General features: G+C 38.8%; 1 protein-coding gene across 2 annotated transcripts; it reads left to right on the top strand.

Moving 5' to 3' along the window:
• The first annotated feature begins 1,106 nt into the window (after positions 1 to 1,106).
• LOC117428310 (outer dense fiber protein 3-like) lies at positions 1,107 to 12,717 on the top strand. Of its 2 annotated transcripts, XM_034902170.2 has the most exons (6): positions 1,108 to 1,153; positions 2,516 to 2,637; positions 5,269 to 5,321; positions 5,936 to 6,037; positions 7,163 to 7,279; positions 11,172 to 12,717. In XM_034902170.2, exons 2-6 carry the CDS (start codon positions 2,552 to 2,554, stop codon positions 11,651 to 11,653), a joined length of 840 nt encoding a protein of 279 aa, XP_034758061.2. In that variant the 5' UTR covers positions 1,108 to 1,153; positions 2,516 to 2,551; the 3' UTR covers positions 11,654 to 12,717. The 2 variants fall into 2 exon arrangements, with proteins under 2 accessions (XP_058850900.1, XP_034758061.2); XM_058994917.1 differs by lacking the exon at positions 5,269 to 5,321 and having other exon boundaries at positions 1,107 to 1,144.
• The last annotated feature ends 323 nt before the right edge of the window (positions 12,718 to 13,040 follow it).

Genomic DNA, 13,040 nt, shown 5'->3' with positions numbered 1-13,040 from the left:
TCCATTTACCGTTTCCTGTTTATTTTCAAATCCCTTCCACACCCTTCAGTCCAAGGAGTCACAGTGAACACAGCCTCGCTGGTAACCCTGCAAGAACAGAACCTTTGTTGAAGTATAATCACATTAAAAGCCATCTGGTGAATGCTATAGCATGCAAACTTTCCACTATTTAATAATATTTTTATTGGGTTGTCCACCATAGAATAGCTATACTGTAGCCTTAAGATGTTTTCAGTCATTACGAGATGTGCAATTATTCCAATATTGTCTATTTATTTATTTATTTTTTACCACAGAATCCAAACAAAATCTGTAATTTTCCAAAAAGTCAAAAACTTCTCTCATCTTCCCTTCTCTCTGTCCCCAGAGTGGACTATGCACTAATATCGTTCACTTTGAGACACACCTTTGATATATTTATCTCAAAGATATATTATCTCCCTGGATTTGAACCAGAGACCTTCTGGTTACAAGCCTGTTTCTTTAACCACTGGACCACTGGACCACACAGCCCCTATAACTAGAACTGTTCAGTAATTCTACTACGGGTTCACATAGAAGAAAATATCTCATCGTATCACCACAGTGTCATCAGAGGGCAGAATTCTGGAATAGTTATGGCTTTTGCAGCTGTGCATTAATAGCCTGAGAAAAAAAAAATGGAATGTCAACATTTTCAAGAGGCAAGAGTTTACAATGAACTCATATTAAACACATTGCAGCCAGAATGAACATAATTATGTAGGTGCCTAAGTCAGTATTATTAATAATAATGATGATGATGATGATGATGATAATAATATCATTATTATTATTATTATTATTATTATTATTATTATTATTATTATTATTATTATTATTATTATTATTATTATTTTTTTTTTTTTTTTTTTTACTGCCTCCTTACCTTTTTATGGTGTTGTGGCAGAGTAGGGGGAAGAAATAAATGCAAATGTAGTCCTGGAGGATATAGGACTAAATCCCCCAGGATACCTTGGGGCTGATTGGCTTTTAAGCCAGTAATGAGATGCACCTGCCTGTGATCAAGCAGGCAGGTGTATATAAAAACGGGGAGGAAATGTTTGTTAGTTGTTTGTGTGTGTGAAGGCCTAAGCCTGTGAAGAGACCTGTGTGAGGGTGAAAGGTATTGTAGGTAACTTGTTTTAGAACAAGTGGGTTTGGTTACCAGTAAACGGCTTAGCCATCCGGTTTTATAGACAGAACTGTTATTATTATTATTATTATTATTTATTTCTTAGCAGACGCCCTTATCCAGGGCGACTTACAATCGTAAGCAAATACATTTCAAGTGTTACAATACAAGTAATACAATAAGAGCAAGAATACAATAACTTTTGTTCAGGGTTAGCTAGTGCTCCAACTTGAGGTTAGGGTTTTATTTTGTTTGTTTTGTTTTGTGTTTTGAATAAATATACAGGCACTGTACTGTTTGAACTCCATATATATAAACAAAGGCTAGATCAGCCAAAGTGTCTTAGAAGGAAGAACCAGTGTCTACCACCTTGCTTTGCTGGAAAAAAAACCCTTATCAGTGTGCTGCTTGTGTTCAAATTAAAGACAGATTGGCTGATGTAGCCGACATTGCATATGTTTATAGCAGGCAACTAGAACAGAAGAGCAGCCTATGAGCTCAATAGTCAATATACCTCAACAGACTTTCTCCCTCAGTGTTCAGCTTCCATTTGTACCCTCCCTATGCTAAGCATGAAACAAGGTCTATTTATAAATGTTTTGTTTACTGATGTAAGCAGGACTGTGGACAAAGTATTAAAAGTTGGGCATTATCTAATCTTATTTATAAAATGTAAAATTTATAAGAATGTAAAGCTTTGGCTAGTGCCTTCATCAGTGTAATTCTATTTTACTATTGGAGCATAAGCTTTAATCATCCCTAGACACCGGTTCGCACTGGTTTGCACTAATCTTGGACTACCTTATCTAAAGTAACATGTAGTTTGTAGTGGTAATTCACTGACTGTGAAACCAGTCATACGTCATCTTATATAATCTTATCATAACTAAACTGGGTTCTTTCGTAGCTTACATGAAGTTGCATGTCGTCTCTCTAAGCAGTCACACAGGGAGCTTAACAGCCTCTTAAAAGATGAGAACCAGCTGTAGGTTGCCATGCCAAAATCAGAGGTCACTAGACTGATCCTAGAGCTCAGTTTAGATCAAATACAAAAAAAATCCTGTTTCCTTAAAGTATTATCAATTATTTTGCTTTTTCATTCACTATTTTTTGCCCAGCTCCCCACTAAGACCCCTGCATTAGCCTGTGTATGTTTCCAATGCAATTTTCTAATACAATTATAAGAACAGTTACAAATGGAGGCCATTCAGCCCATCTAAGCTTGTCCATTTCCTTGTAGCTGATTGATCTTGGAACTTTGTCAAGTTGGGTCTTAAAGGATCCAAATGATTCTACCTCAACAACATGACTAGGCAGCCCAGTCCATACCATCACCCTAAATGCATACAAATTCTGTTTCAGTTTGTAAGGAGTTGACATCCCAGCCCATTGCATTGAATGGGAAGGCGAGGGCTGGATGCAAACCGCAAACCATACAGACGAATGTCTTACCATTCAGCTAAAGAGCAAGCTCTGTTTGAGAGGTAAGCAGGGGTCTTATGCTGATGTCAGTTTTATTGACTCATCAGCTGCTAAGAGGAGATTCATTACAAGTTATTTAAAGAGCTTTGTCGATTGAAATAAAATCAGAAATTCATTAAATGTTTCTAGACTGTTTAAAAAAAAGTCAAGTTTAATTTAACTTCATTCAAAAACCACAGAGCCACTGAGTCAGTTTTCCAATTGAGTGTGAGAAAACAACATCTCTGAAAACTCTTAGAAAGTGAAATGTTTGCACTGACCTGATTTAATATTATCCTCCTTCAAAGGCAGACTAACTAAAAAAGGAATATAAATTGACAGCATGAATAGTAGATGACTGCATGCTGGAAATATGAACCTTATTATTTCCTTCTTGTGGCAATATACATATATACATACAAACATATATACAGTGCTCCCCTTTATAATGCTGTAGTCGGGAGCCATAGTTAAGAGACCGTGCTGTTTGTGTTCCGTCTTGTAACGAGAATGCTAGTGTTGGTGTAATGGCATTATGGGGTAAATGGGAGCCGTGACCGTACCGCCTTATAACGTGTTCCACAGTATAAAGGGCCGTCTTATAAAGGGGGAGCACTATACATATGTGTATATGAAGTTACCAAGTAATACTAGATATACAAACATCTGTACAGTACATAACATAGTATCATGTCCTAGAAACATGGTCAATAAAGACTTTATTTTTGCTTGGCAGTTTTTTTTTTCAATTGGCAGTTGACAATATGCCCTTCATAGAGAATCCTTATTTGATGCTTGTCTCTAATAAAATACAAAATGTTTACGTCAAATGATAGTTGACAATACAGCCCTCATAAAAATGACTCTTTTCAGGAGTTGTTGAAACTTGGATAGGCAAGCTGGCTTTGACATTTTAGAACAGGACAACGTTCACATTGGCTTGGTTCCTCTGCCATGCCGTTGAGGCAGGCACAGCTATGTAAATCCTGGCCTGTGTTTAAATATCCCTCCAAGCATCATTATGGATTCCCAGGTGGTTTGACATGTCCAGGTGAGAGTGATATCCCCTGGGGTTTTACCCTCAGTAAACATGGGGCTGAAGCCATAGTTTCTCCTACATATTAAGGGAAGTAGGCTCCCTCAGTGGCTGGATTAAAATACTGCTACAACGCCAGTCTTTTCCCTTTTTGGATCACACACTTTTACACAAAGAGCTTTCTGAATATATTGTCCTATGCAAATCATGTCTACTACTCTCTCACAATGCCCATTGTCCTTTATTTCCACATTCCAGAAAGTACTGTGAGGCTGTTGGCAGTCAAGCTAGCTTACTGTTGTTGCAGGTTCTGTAGCAAGAATGCGTTTGTTGGGCACACAGTATTAGGTTTTAAAGGGGGGAGCGTGTGTCCAAACATCTAAAATGATTTTTGTTACAAAAAGCTCTTTATTCTGAGAGAGTGCACACAGACAAGTGAAGTTAAAATGTAGGAAATAGACTAGTAGCACATTTTACAAAACGCCAGTTTTAAATGCTTGTTCCCATAATATTCACTAGATGTTAACCACAAAAACTGCCAAATTGTTTATTTTAAAGTCTTGCGGTTGGAAAACAGTAAACGGGATGTTTGCTTGTCCATAGCACACAATGGATGGAAAATTTTTGTTTGGAGAGAACTACTTTGGAACACTGAGTTTAGGTCAAAAGGCAAGAGACCTCAATAAAGCTGCACTCATGGTATGTTTAAGAGCACAATATCAATCTTGAGAGATAGCTTAGCTAAGAAACTAATGGAGCCCCTGGCAGTACTGGACACTTTGAAATCCCCAGTTTGCCAGAGAGAAAGAGAGAAATCTGAAGCTATTGTGACTAAAATGAGGTCGGGGGAGCAGTTTGAAGCAAAATGGAGTCACTTTTGTAATAAGAAAGTATGAAAAACTTTAAAACGTTTTGTGAGGAAAAAAAATATGATTTGGCAGTACTTTGGTCACTCAATTATTATTATTTTTTTTTTTTGTGAGGTCCACTGGCTTACTACATTCTATCATAGTTTCTCTTATTTGTTTAACTTGGTGGAGTCTAGGGATGAATCCCCACACTCCAATGCAAGCAACCTAACCACTGCCAAGTTTTTGGCACAAACAGTTTTATAAAAATTAACCTGTCGTGTGTAGGGTGTTATTGTATAACAAATGTCTGCAGATTCGGAGACAGCAATGCAAAGTGAAGCTGAGCGGTTCTGGCTTCTCAAACTGTGCGAAATTATGATTCTTACACAATGAGCCACCCTACACATCACCGCCACCGAAAGTAATATTGGATAGTCAAAGATTAGTGCTAACTGGGGTCTGTGAAAACAGCTGATAGCGGTAGTATGGGTTGCGATGTGTATAAACCTACACCCTGGTACTCTTTCATTATCCTAAAATCATAGATAGTCTACTACTTTGAAAAAAGTAAAACTCCTGTTTGCTTTGTTGGTGGCACTGCTGAGCTGAGCAGCTACTCAGAGTTCTATTAGAATACTGGAAAGCATTGTCAATGCATCATCAGCTGTAATAGTTTCCATGGTAACAATAATTGCAGGACTAGCACAAGGAACAGTGACAGTTTGTGTCCTAAGGAGCTTTCAACTCATTCCGATTTTTATCTTTAGGAAGATGAAAGAAGAAGGTGATAACGAGCCCATCATTTTAGGGAGAATGAGGGGTGAGTGAGAAACATACAGAGGGGCTGGTCGAGATACAGTTGGGTGTAAAGAGGGGGGAGGGTAGGGTCAGGCCCCGTGCAGAGTGGTCATTATCCCTCATAAGATGATTGCAAAAGCCAACAATATTAGAATCGTCCTTTTTAGATTTTTAGACTCCATGCTGTAGTCACCGACATCTCTACATTAATACAGAAAAAGTACAGCTGTTATTTTCAACATATCAGAATAAATGTACCTTTGAGCAACAGAGACACCTACTGTCAGAGGCGGTACTGCACCTGCTGATGACTAGACACAGACCAGGGGAAGCGAAGAAGCAGGGTCAATTTTAGGAAATTATCTAGCAGGTAATGATCACTGCAAAAGAATAGCTAATATTCACATTAGCAACATTTTCAGTTATTTTACTGTGGTGCAGAAGGTATCCCAATTTAAATTTCTTACTGCACATGTTTGAAGTACCATGCCATCTTTAACATGCCACTTGCTTTTTTGAGTTTGCAGTAACTATTGTATCAGAGCAGTTCCTTTAGTTGATGCAGTAGAGAGTTCTCCCGCCCTGTTTTCGTTATTTGCGTCGCCAGTTCTCGTCTCACACCTGTCTCTGTTTCAGGTCCGGGGCCTGGGAGGTATGGCCTTCCCTCCACTGTGGGTTTCCGGAAACACGACCCCACCAAACAGATGAATCCTGCATACTCCTTTGGCACGAAACTGGGTAAGGGCAGTGCGATATGAAATCGAGGACCTTTCAGGTACAAGGCAAAGAATATTCTGTTTAAAAGGAATTATTACCAATGCTTGGCGATCCATTTAGAAGCGATTTAAGATGCTTAAACTAAAGACTGTTTTACTGAATAACTTTAAACTTTTCAAGAATCGCACTTGAACGTCAAGCAGATGTGTAATCATGCTGAAACTTCATAAGCCTTAGGAAAATGATTCGGAAACGGCTGTTTAAAATGTTCTCACTTAATTTAAGTCTAATTTAATGCTCAACTATAAATAACTGCTTTCAAGGTAGGATAGATTGGGTTTACATTAAAAACAAATAATTCTCACCTACATATCATTCATGTTATTTGGTTTCCAATTCTTGTATCGATTTTTCATTATGTAACGGGCAGTGTTTTGTGATCCACTGTCATTACGGATTCTGTCCTGTCCCCTGTTGGTGACATGAGGTTAAAAGCTCTAATATCACGAATGTAGACGAGCCTGGCTCTTTCGCATTGTGGTTTGCTCTCTTGCAGTGCACAGGGTCATCAGTTTGTGCCCAGCCTCCACCCTGTTACAATAGTGCCTTGACCCAGATTTATAGATTGGCTGCAGCCGATTGCCAAGGTGAAAGGGGGGAAGAGTGTAACGAGCAGCGATATTTTCTCTATTAAAACATATTTTAAAACATGTTTCTAGTTAGTTCCCCACAAAGGCTTTTTGCATCACCAATGTGGGACTAAAGGTAAGCGGTTGAGACTAATTTGATTATTAGTCTCACCTTCACCACCTATGCAAGCTTCCTTGCAATGAAAAACATCAATAAAAAATCATAGCCATTCACAACCCAATTGTTAGCAGGGAAGCTCGCACAGCTGTAGAAGGTAAAACTAATAATCAATGCAATTGAGCAAGTTTAGGATGAGCAACGCGTGTGTCATTACAATTCTCTGTCTGCCCCTCTGCAGAAGTTGTGTGGAACTTGAGCAGGTTCTGGAGTTGTGTCAAGGCTGTGACAAACAGTGGTCCAACCCGATGTTAGGTACAGATCCTAATAAAGCGTATGAACATATCCTCATGAATTTGCATCTTTCTTTCTTTTTTTCTTCTTTTTTCTCTGGATCAGAGCCACTCCCCCGGATGAAAGCCCCAGGATCCAGCTACTTCATTGACAGCAGAGTCACGCGGGTGGGAAACAATGGGGCTCCAGTCTACTCCATCCAGGGCAAGCAGAAGGACTTGAGTAAGTCGATGTATGAAAAATGCTAACTGTACCTTCCAGTGAACTATATAGAGTTTTATTGCTTTTCTTATTTATAACTTGAAGTACCACCCTTTTTTATTTATCTTGGAGACTTTACATTCATATACAATCCAGCCGCAAATCCCTAACATTTCTCTAGAGCACTCTCCTGGAATAATAACGTATTGAGTTTACAATTAAATGAGCACCCCAGTTACCACACAGTTTGGCGCAGTACTGAGGAGAATGGAGCACTGTACTATCAGAGGTGCTTTATGAGATTAGAGTGCTCTCTTCTTCTTTGTTGGATATTATAAGACTAGCAACTTCAAGGGTACCTTCATGACAGCGCAAAAGAACAGCTAAAACTGATCAAGACAATGACATCCAACCCAATAAAGGGTTGACTGTGACCAGGCTGACAATGATGTGCTGTTGTTCAAGGTATGTTTCGTGAAAATGTTAAGCAGCTCTCTGTTTCTCTGTGAGGTGTTATGAATTTAATTTAGTGCTGCACTGAAAACTTTTCTTTTCCTAAATATGGTAATAGCTTTTGTGGCAGGTGGCATAGCGATACATGTTTATTGATGGATTGGGTATGGTACATGTCTAAATACAGACATACCCTCTGTAAATATGAGCGCTGCACCTACACAAAACAAAACTGCATTACACCACCACTCATTTAAAAAAAAAATAATACATTTTATTTCACTAAGAAATATACGTGTCATGATAGCTATATGATTGAGAAGCAAATCCATTAGTTTAAATAAATAGCCTCCCTGTGGTACAAACACAATTCTGGGCTTGGTGCCCCTGCTATTGATCAGGAAGGGCTGGCCTTTTATTCCACTGTAATGGTTGGCCTCACTATCATTATTGCCTAATTAAAGGGTTCTTGTCTGAAATGTTGCACTGTGCTGCATGGCACATTAATCCAATGGCTTTCGCTCACTTCTGCTTTCACTTCTTCAGATGTGTGGAATCAGTCTAAGGCTTTCAATCTGATTGTAAATTGCTGTGCTGAGTCAAACTGTATTGTGAATGCATTAATTGACTTGCCTCAGGAGGATTCTTATTAACCACAAGCAGTTCGAATAATTTGCAATGTTTGGGTAAAGAAGGCAATTCATCTGGAAAAGGAGTGACACGTACTGACTGTGACTTACAAATCATTTTCAATCAACACTGCTTGATCCATAGGCAGGCTGCTATTCTGTTATGTATTGCTTTAAAAAGAATACTCCGTGAACGTTCATGAGTGCTGTGCTTATTTCACTCATTTGTGGAGCATTTATGCAGTATTATCTATACATATAAAATAAAATGTCCTCACCTTTTCTAAGGTGTTACCAGGGACATGTGCATTTCTGTGATACTATTGGAATAAAATACTAATTATGTTTTGTTGATACATACATACATATTTGGGGCCTCATTTACTGAGGGGCAGTAATTTGGCCAGAATTGCAGGAGGAAAACTGAGATGACTGCTCATGGTATTTTCCTAAATACATATGAGGGCATATTAAATAATATTAATGTGTTCTCTGTACACATTACAATATGTAAAAATATAGCTATGTACAATAGTCTCAAACAGTACAGTAATAAAATATTTTAAATTGAAACAAAACTTTTAATCTTAGTCTACTTACAGTTAGCCCAAAATAAATCATAGTGTCGCATTAACTAAAGCTGAGGCGATGCATCGATTTATCGATGCATCGTATCGTTTGACAATTACCGATAGTCAATCCTGTGAGTCATTTTTGTGTAAAAGGTTTAAGCAAAGAAAAGCTTTTATTATTCAATTTGGAATCAGCCATTATTTTTTGCATTAAGCGCAGAGCTTCTCTGCTCCCCTCTGGTCTGACTCACTGATTCTGCATGCGATTGAGCTCACCTTCTCCCCCCTGCCCCGCCCCCTGTGAGTGTTTACTGATGGGATTGGATCTGTGCAGGAGTTAAGAGCATGTGCTAGAATTATAAATGCTGTATTGACTGAGCTACAATACCTTTCGATGTTTGACAATTCTTTTCTAAAGTAAGACGGCAAGAAAGAAAAGTAAAGAAAGTAATGTTTGGGATACTCCGGTAACACAAGTAATTTGCGTGGACCATTTAATGAGATGCAGAGGTCGCGCTAGCCTTTGAAAATGTGCATTTGTAAAAAGCATACCATCTCAAAATCTGCATTTTTACATATTGCTTTCACATCTGCATTTTAGAAACGTACTGCTGTTATTGTTTACGTTTTACTAAAATGTCCTGGGAAGTTTTTCTCTTGATTAATTGTTACTTTGACTGGTTATGGATTTAAACTACTTGTTTCGGGGGAGGGGGGGGGGGGGGATTTTAGTTTGACACCCAAATGGTACAAATCAACACGAATAAAATAGCTCATAAAATAGTCATAGATAGCTCATTAGTGTATGGCAGCTCATTATCTGTATTTAACATGCTGCTTTGCATAGGTATTATTATTATTATTATTTATTTCTTAGCAGACGCCCTTATCCAGAGCGACTTACAATTGTTACAAGATATCACATTATTTTTACATACAATTACCCATTTATAAAGTTGGGTTTTTACTGGAGCAATCTTGGTAAAGTACCTTGCTCAAGGGTACAGCAGCAGTGTCCCCCACTGGGGATAGAACCCACAACCCTTTGGTCAAGAGTCCAGAGCCCTAACCACTGCTCCACATTAATTCAATGCAAATGAGGCGGTATCCACTAAATCCTTGTTTTCTGCACGGAAATGGGAATAGTAAATATGACGGGGACAGAACTGTGCACGGTAATTATGTTTTGCGTACGGTAAACGCTTCGTAAATGAGGCCCTTAGTGTGTGTTAAGTAGCTGAGTGGTTCAGAGCGAGAGTTTTTCTGCTCACTCAAATCACCGATGAAATCTATAGCACCCTGACCTGCTCAGGAGGAGAACTGAGCTGCTCTAGGCGTCTCAGTTACTGAACGCATTGTCTATACATACATACAGATACACATATACTGTCCAAGCAGCACCTATGTGCAAAAAAGTCTAGATTCAAGATTGTTCTCTTTTCATTGGTGAGGAATCACCTGGCCCTTTTCACCAGACAGAACAAGTGTGATTGATAAACGTATTGTGCTAGAGGGCATGAGTTTAGACCACAGTGTCAATCTAATGAGTTTGTTGTCTTAGAGCCTTCTGGCCCAGGACTGAATTGCTGGCAGGGGGTGTTCAGGTTAAGATTGATGTGCACCTGTGGGCACCTGACAAGGTAAACCTGCACACTAAAATACTGTTAGCCAGTAATCAGTATTAGTAGCTGGATATGCCAATGTATGATGTGTGATAAAGGTAACAAGTTTTTTGTAAATCGTTTTTGGTTCTTTGACTACACCTGACTAAAAAGCAATGTATTTGGGAGAAAGTCTCAGTTTTTGGGTGTTAAAACATGATTACAAATAAGTGTGTTTATTAATAATTGAAAAATCCATTATCGACCATCCCTAATCCAGAACCAATTCCAATCCAGCATCTCGTCATGATTATTCAATAATTGTACGGTAGTAACCAATACACTGGTGAGTAATCAGGCTTTAAAAATTGAATTTCTTATTAAAAATAGCATTCTCATCCCGGGTTCCTCATTGTTGAGCTAAAGATCTTTTTGTTCTTCGTTCTATTTCTTGCTGCTGCTTCTTGTAAATAGGTCCATTGTTTTGAAGGATGGAGCTTCAGTACAATGTATTAGTAGTTCACTAAGCCTCAATCTTGCTAGAAAGTAATACTGAAATAGGAACTGCTTCTATGGGTGCTGTTTTAGATGCAGCCACTAGGAACAGGTTTAAAATACTTCTCTAGTTTATTTTTATTACCACTGTATTTTTTTTCAGCTTTCTTTCACGTTCCAGGACCTGGAACGTATGCCAATGAAAAGGTGCGTCCTGTCAATGAACCGCGAGCTCCGGTCTACACCATGGGCTCCAGAACGCGGTACAGGCGCTGTGACCCCAACCCGGCTCCTGACAGATATTCCCTGCACTCTATGCTTGGCCCCAACATACCCAACAAACTTTCCTATCCCTCTTACTCCATCACAGCCCAATCCAAGGTGGGCCACTATGCATATGATTGGGCGAAGAGCCCAGGTCCCGGCCAGCATGACATGCCCAGTGTCAACATCTACCTGCAGCGGCTTCCTATTTACTCCTTGCTGGCCCGCCAACCCCCCATTGGCAAGTACAAAAAGAGCCCTGGTCCAGGGGCTCATTGGCCAGAGAAGGTCACCATCAACTATCCTAAAGCACCTTCCTACTACATGGGCATCAGGCACTCTGAGTTTGTTACCCCGGTTGTAGTGGATGTCAAGAATTGAGCACCTATAGCTTTCACATATCTGGGGGAGTAATCCCATGACGTGAAGTTTATTACAGCATAAATATCTATCGCAATAAAGACATTATATGAAAAGTGGAATCTTTTTGCCATTCTTTTGGATTCCAAGTAACCCATCTGCTGCATGTGCCACACTACACAACCAAAAATGCACATAGAAAATGCAATAATACCAAAACCAATAACCAGGATTACAGGACTGGTTTAATAAAAAGCAAAACTGTTGCGGCTTTATCCAGATGGATGCATGGGGGAAACATTTCATTTTCACTCAGATGGAGCCCCACAGATTGTGCCACAGTATATTCAGACAATTAGACAGGCTTTGGTCACACTTTATAACCATGGGCCGGCTTTTCAAAACGTTGGTGATCTGATTTCTGCACTTCATCTGGATTATATTGTGAAATTGGGTTTTATCAAAACGTCAACATGACGCACTTTTTATCACGATTAAATATAATTGGATTTAGAGAGGCGATGAGGATTACTTTTATTCAAAATATCAGGATCATTTTGATCCTACTGAGAAGGTGGGTTTCGCTTTTAAATAATCATAGAACATATATATTTTGTTTGAATTTTGATAGAAAACACATGCTATATGCAAATAGAGTATTAATACATGTTTCACATATTTTTTTAAGTTTTGTATCCATGCTGGCAAATTAATGCATGTCTGATTAAGGAAAAAACACATTTAGTGGTATAGCTTTTGTCAAGAACAACAGCTTTGTTTTCCATTTATTTACATGTTTTTTTTCAGTGTGTCTGTGTGCTGTGTAGAAATAAAGATGTGGGGAACATGACATATCTTTAATGTGAAACGCCAATGGAGGATCCTTCTGAAAGTAGTTGTTTACAATGGCATCCCTCACTGCCTGTCCAGCAAGCTGATCCTGTGCATCATAGTGTCCTACCTGAGGCTCAGGCAGGTCATCTCTCAAATTCTCACCTTCAATGGCTGGTATATTGTGATTGATAGCAATACCGTGCAAATCAATGCAGGCTAGAATGATTCTGCATGCTTGTAGCAGATCAATATGCAAGTAATTCAGACAAGCAAATTAAAACATTAACATTCAAAGTGAATTGTCTGAGTTTTTTTATATAAAACATAATAAATAAATAAATAAACCTGAGTATTAACACTCATAATTATCACCTGTCAAAAACCTCTATTGCATTGTGTATTCAAGTGTATTGTTTGTATGTGGTTGCTTCAATTCTATACCCTTCTGCAGTTGGCATGGAGACAACTTCATACTAACAGTTCAGATGGGATCACATGGCTTTTATAAATGGCCTCACATACTCAGGCATCTGTAACTGGTTTAGAGATTTGTACAGAGGAAATGAGAAATACA

Source organism: Acipenser ruthenus, chromosome 21 (genome assembly GCF_902713425.1).
Source record: "Acipenser ruthenus chromosome 21, fAciRut3.2 maternal haplotype, whole genome shotgun sequence".
Taxonomy (NCBI): Eukaryota; Metazoa; Chordata; class Actinopteri; order Acipenseriformes; family Acipenseridae; genus Acipenser; species Acipenser ruthenus.
Note: the sequence above shows the minus strand (reverse complement) of the source record. Positions and strands in the feature narration are given on the sequence as shown.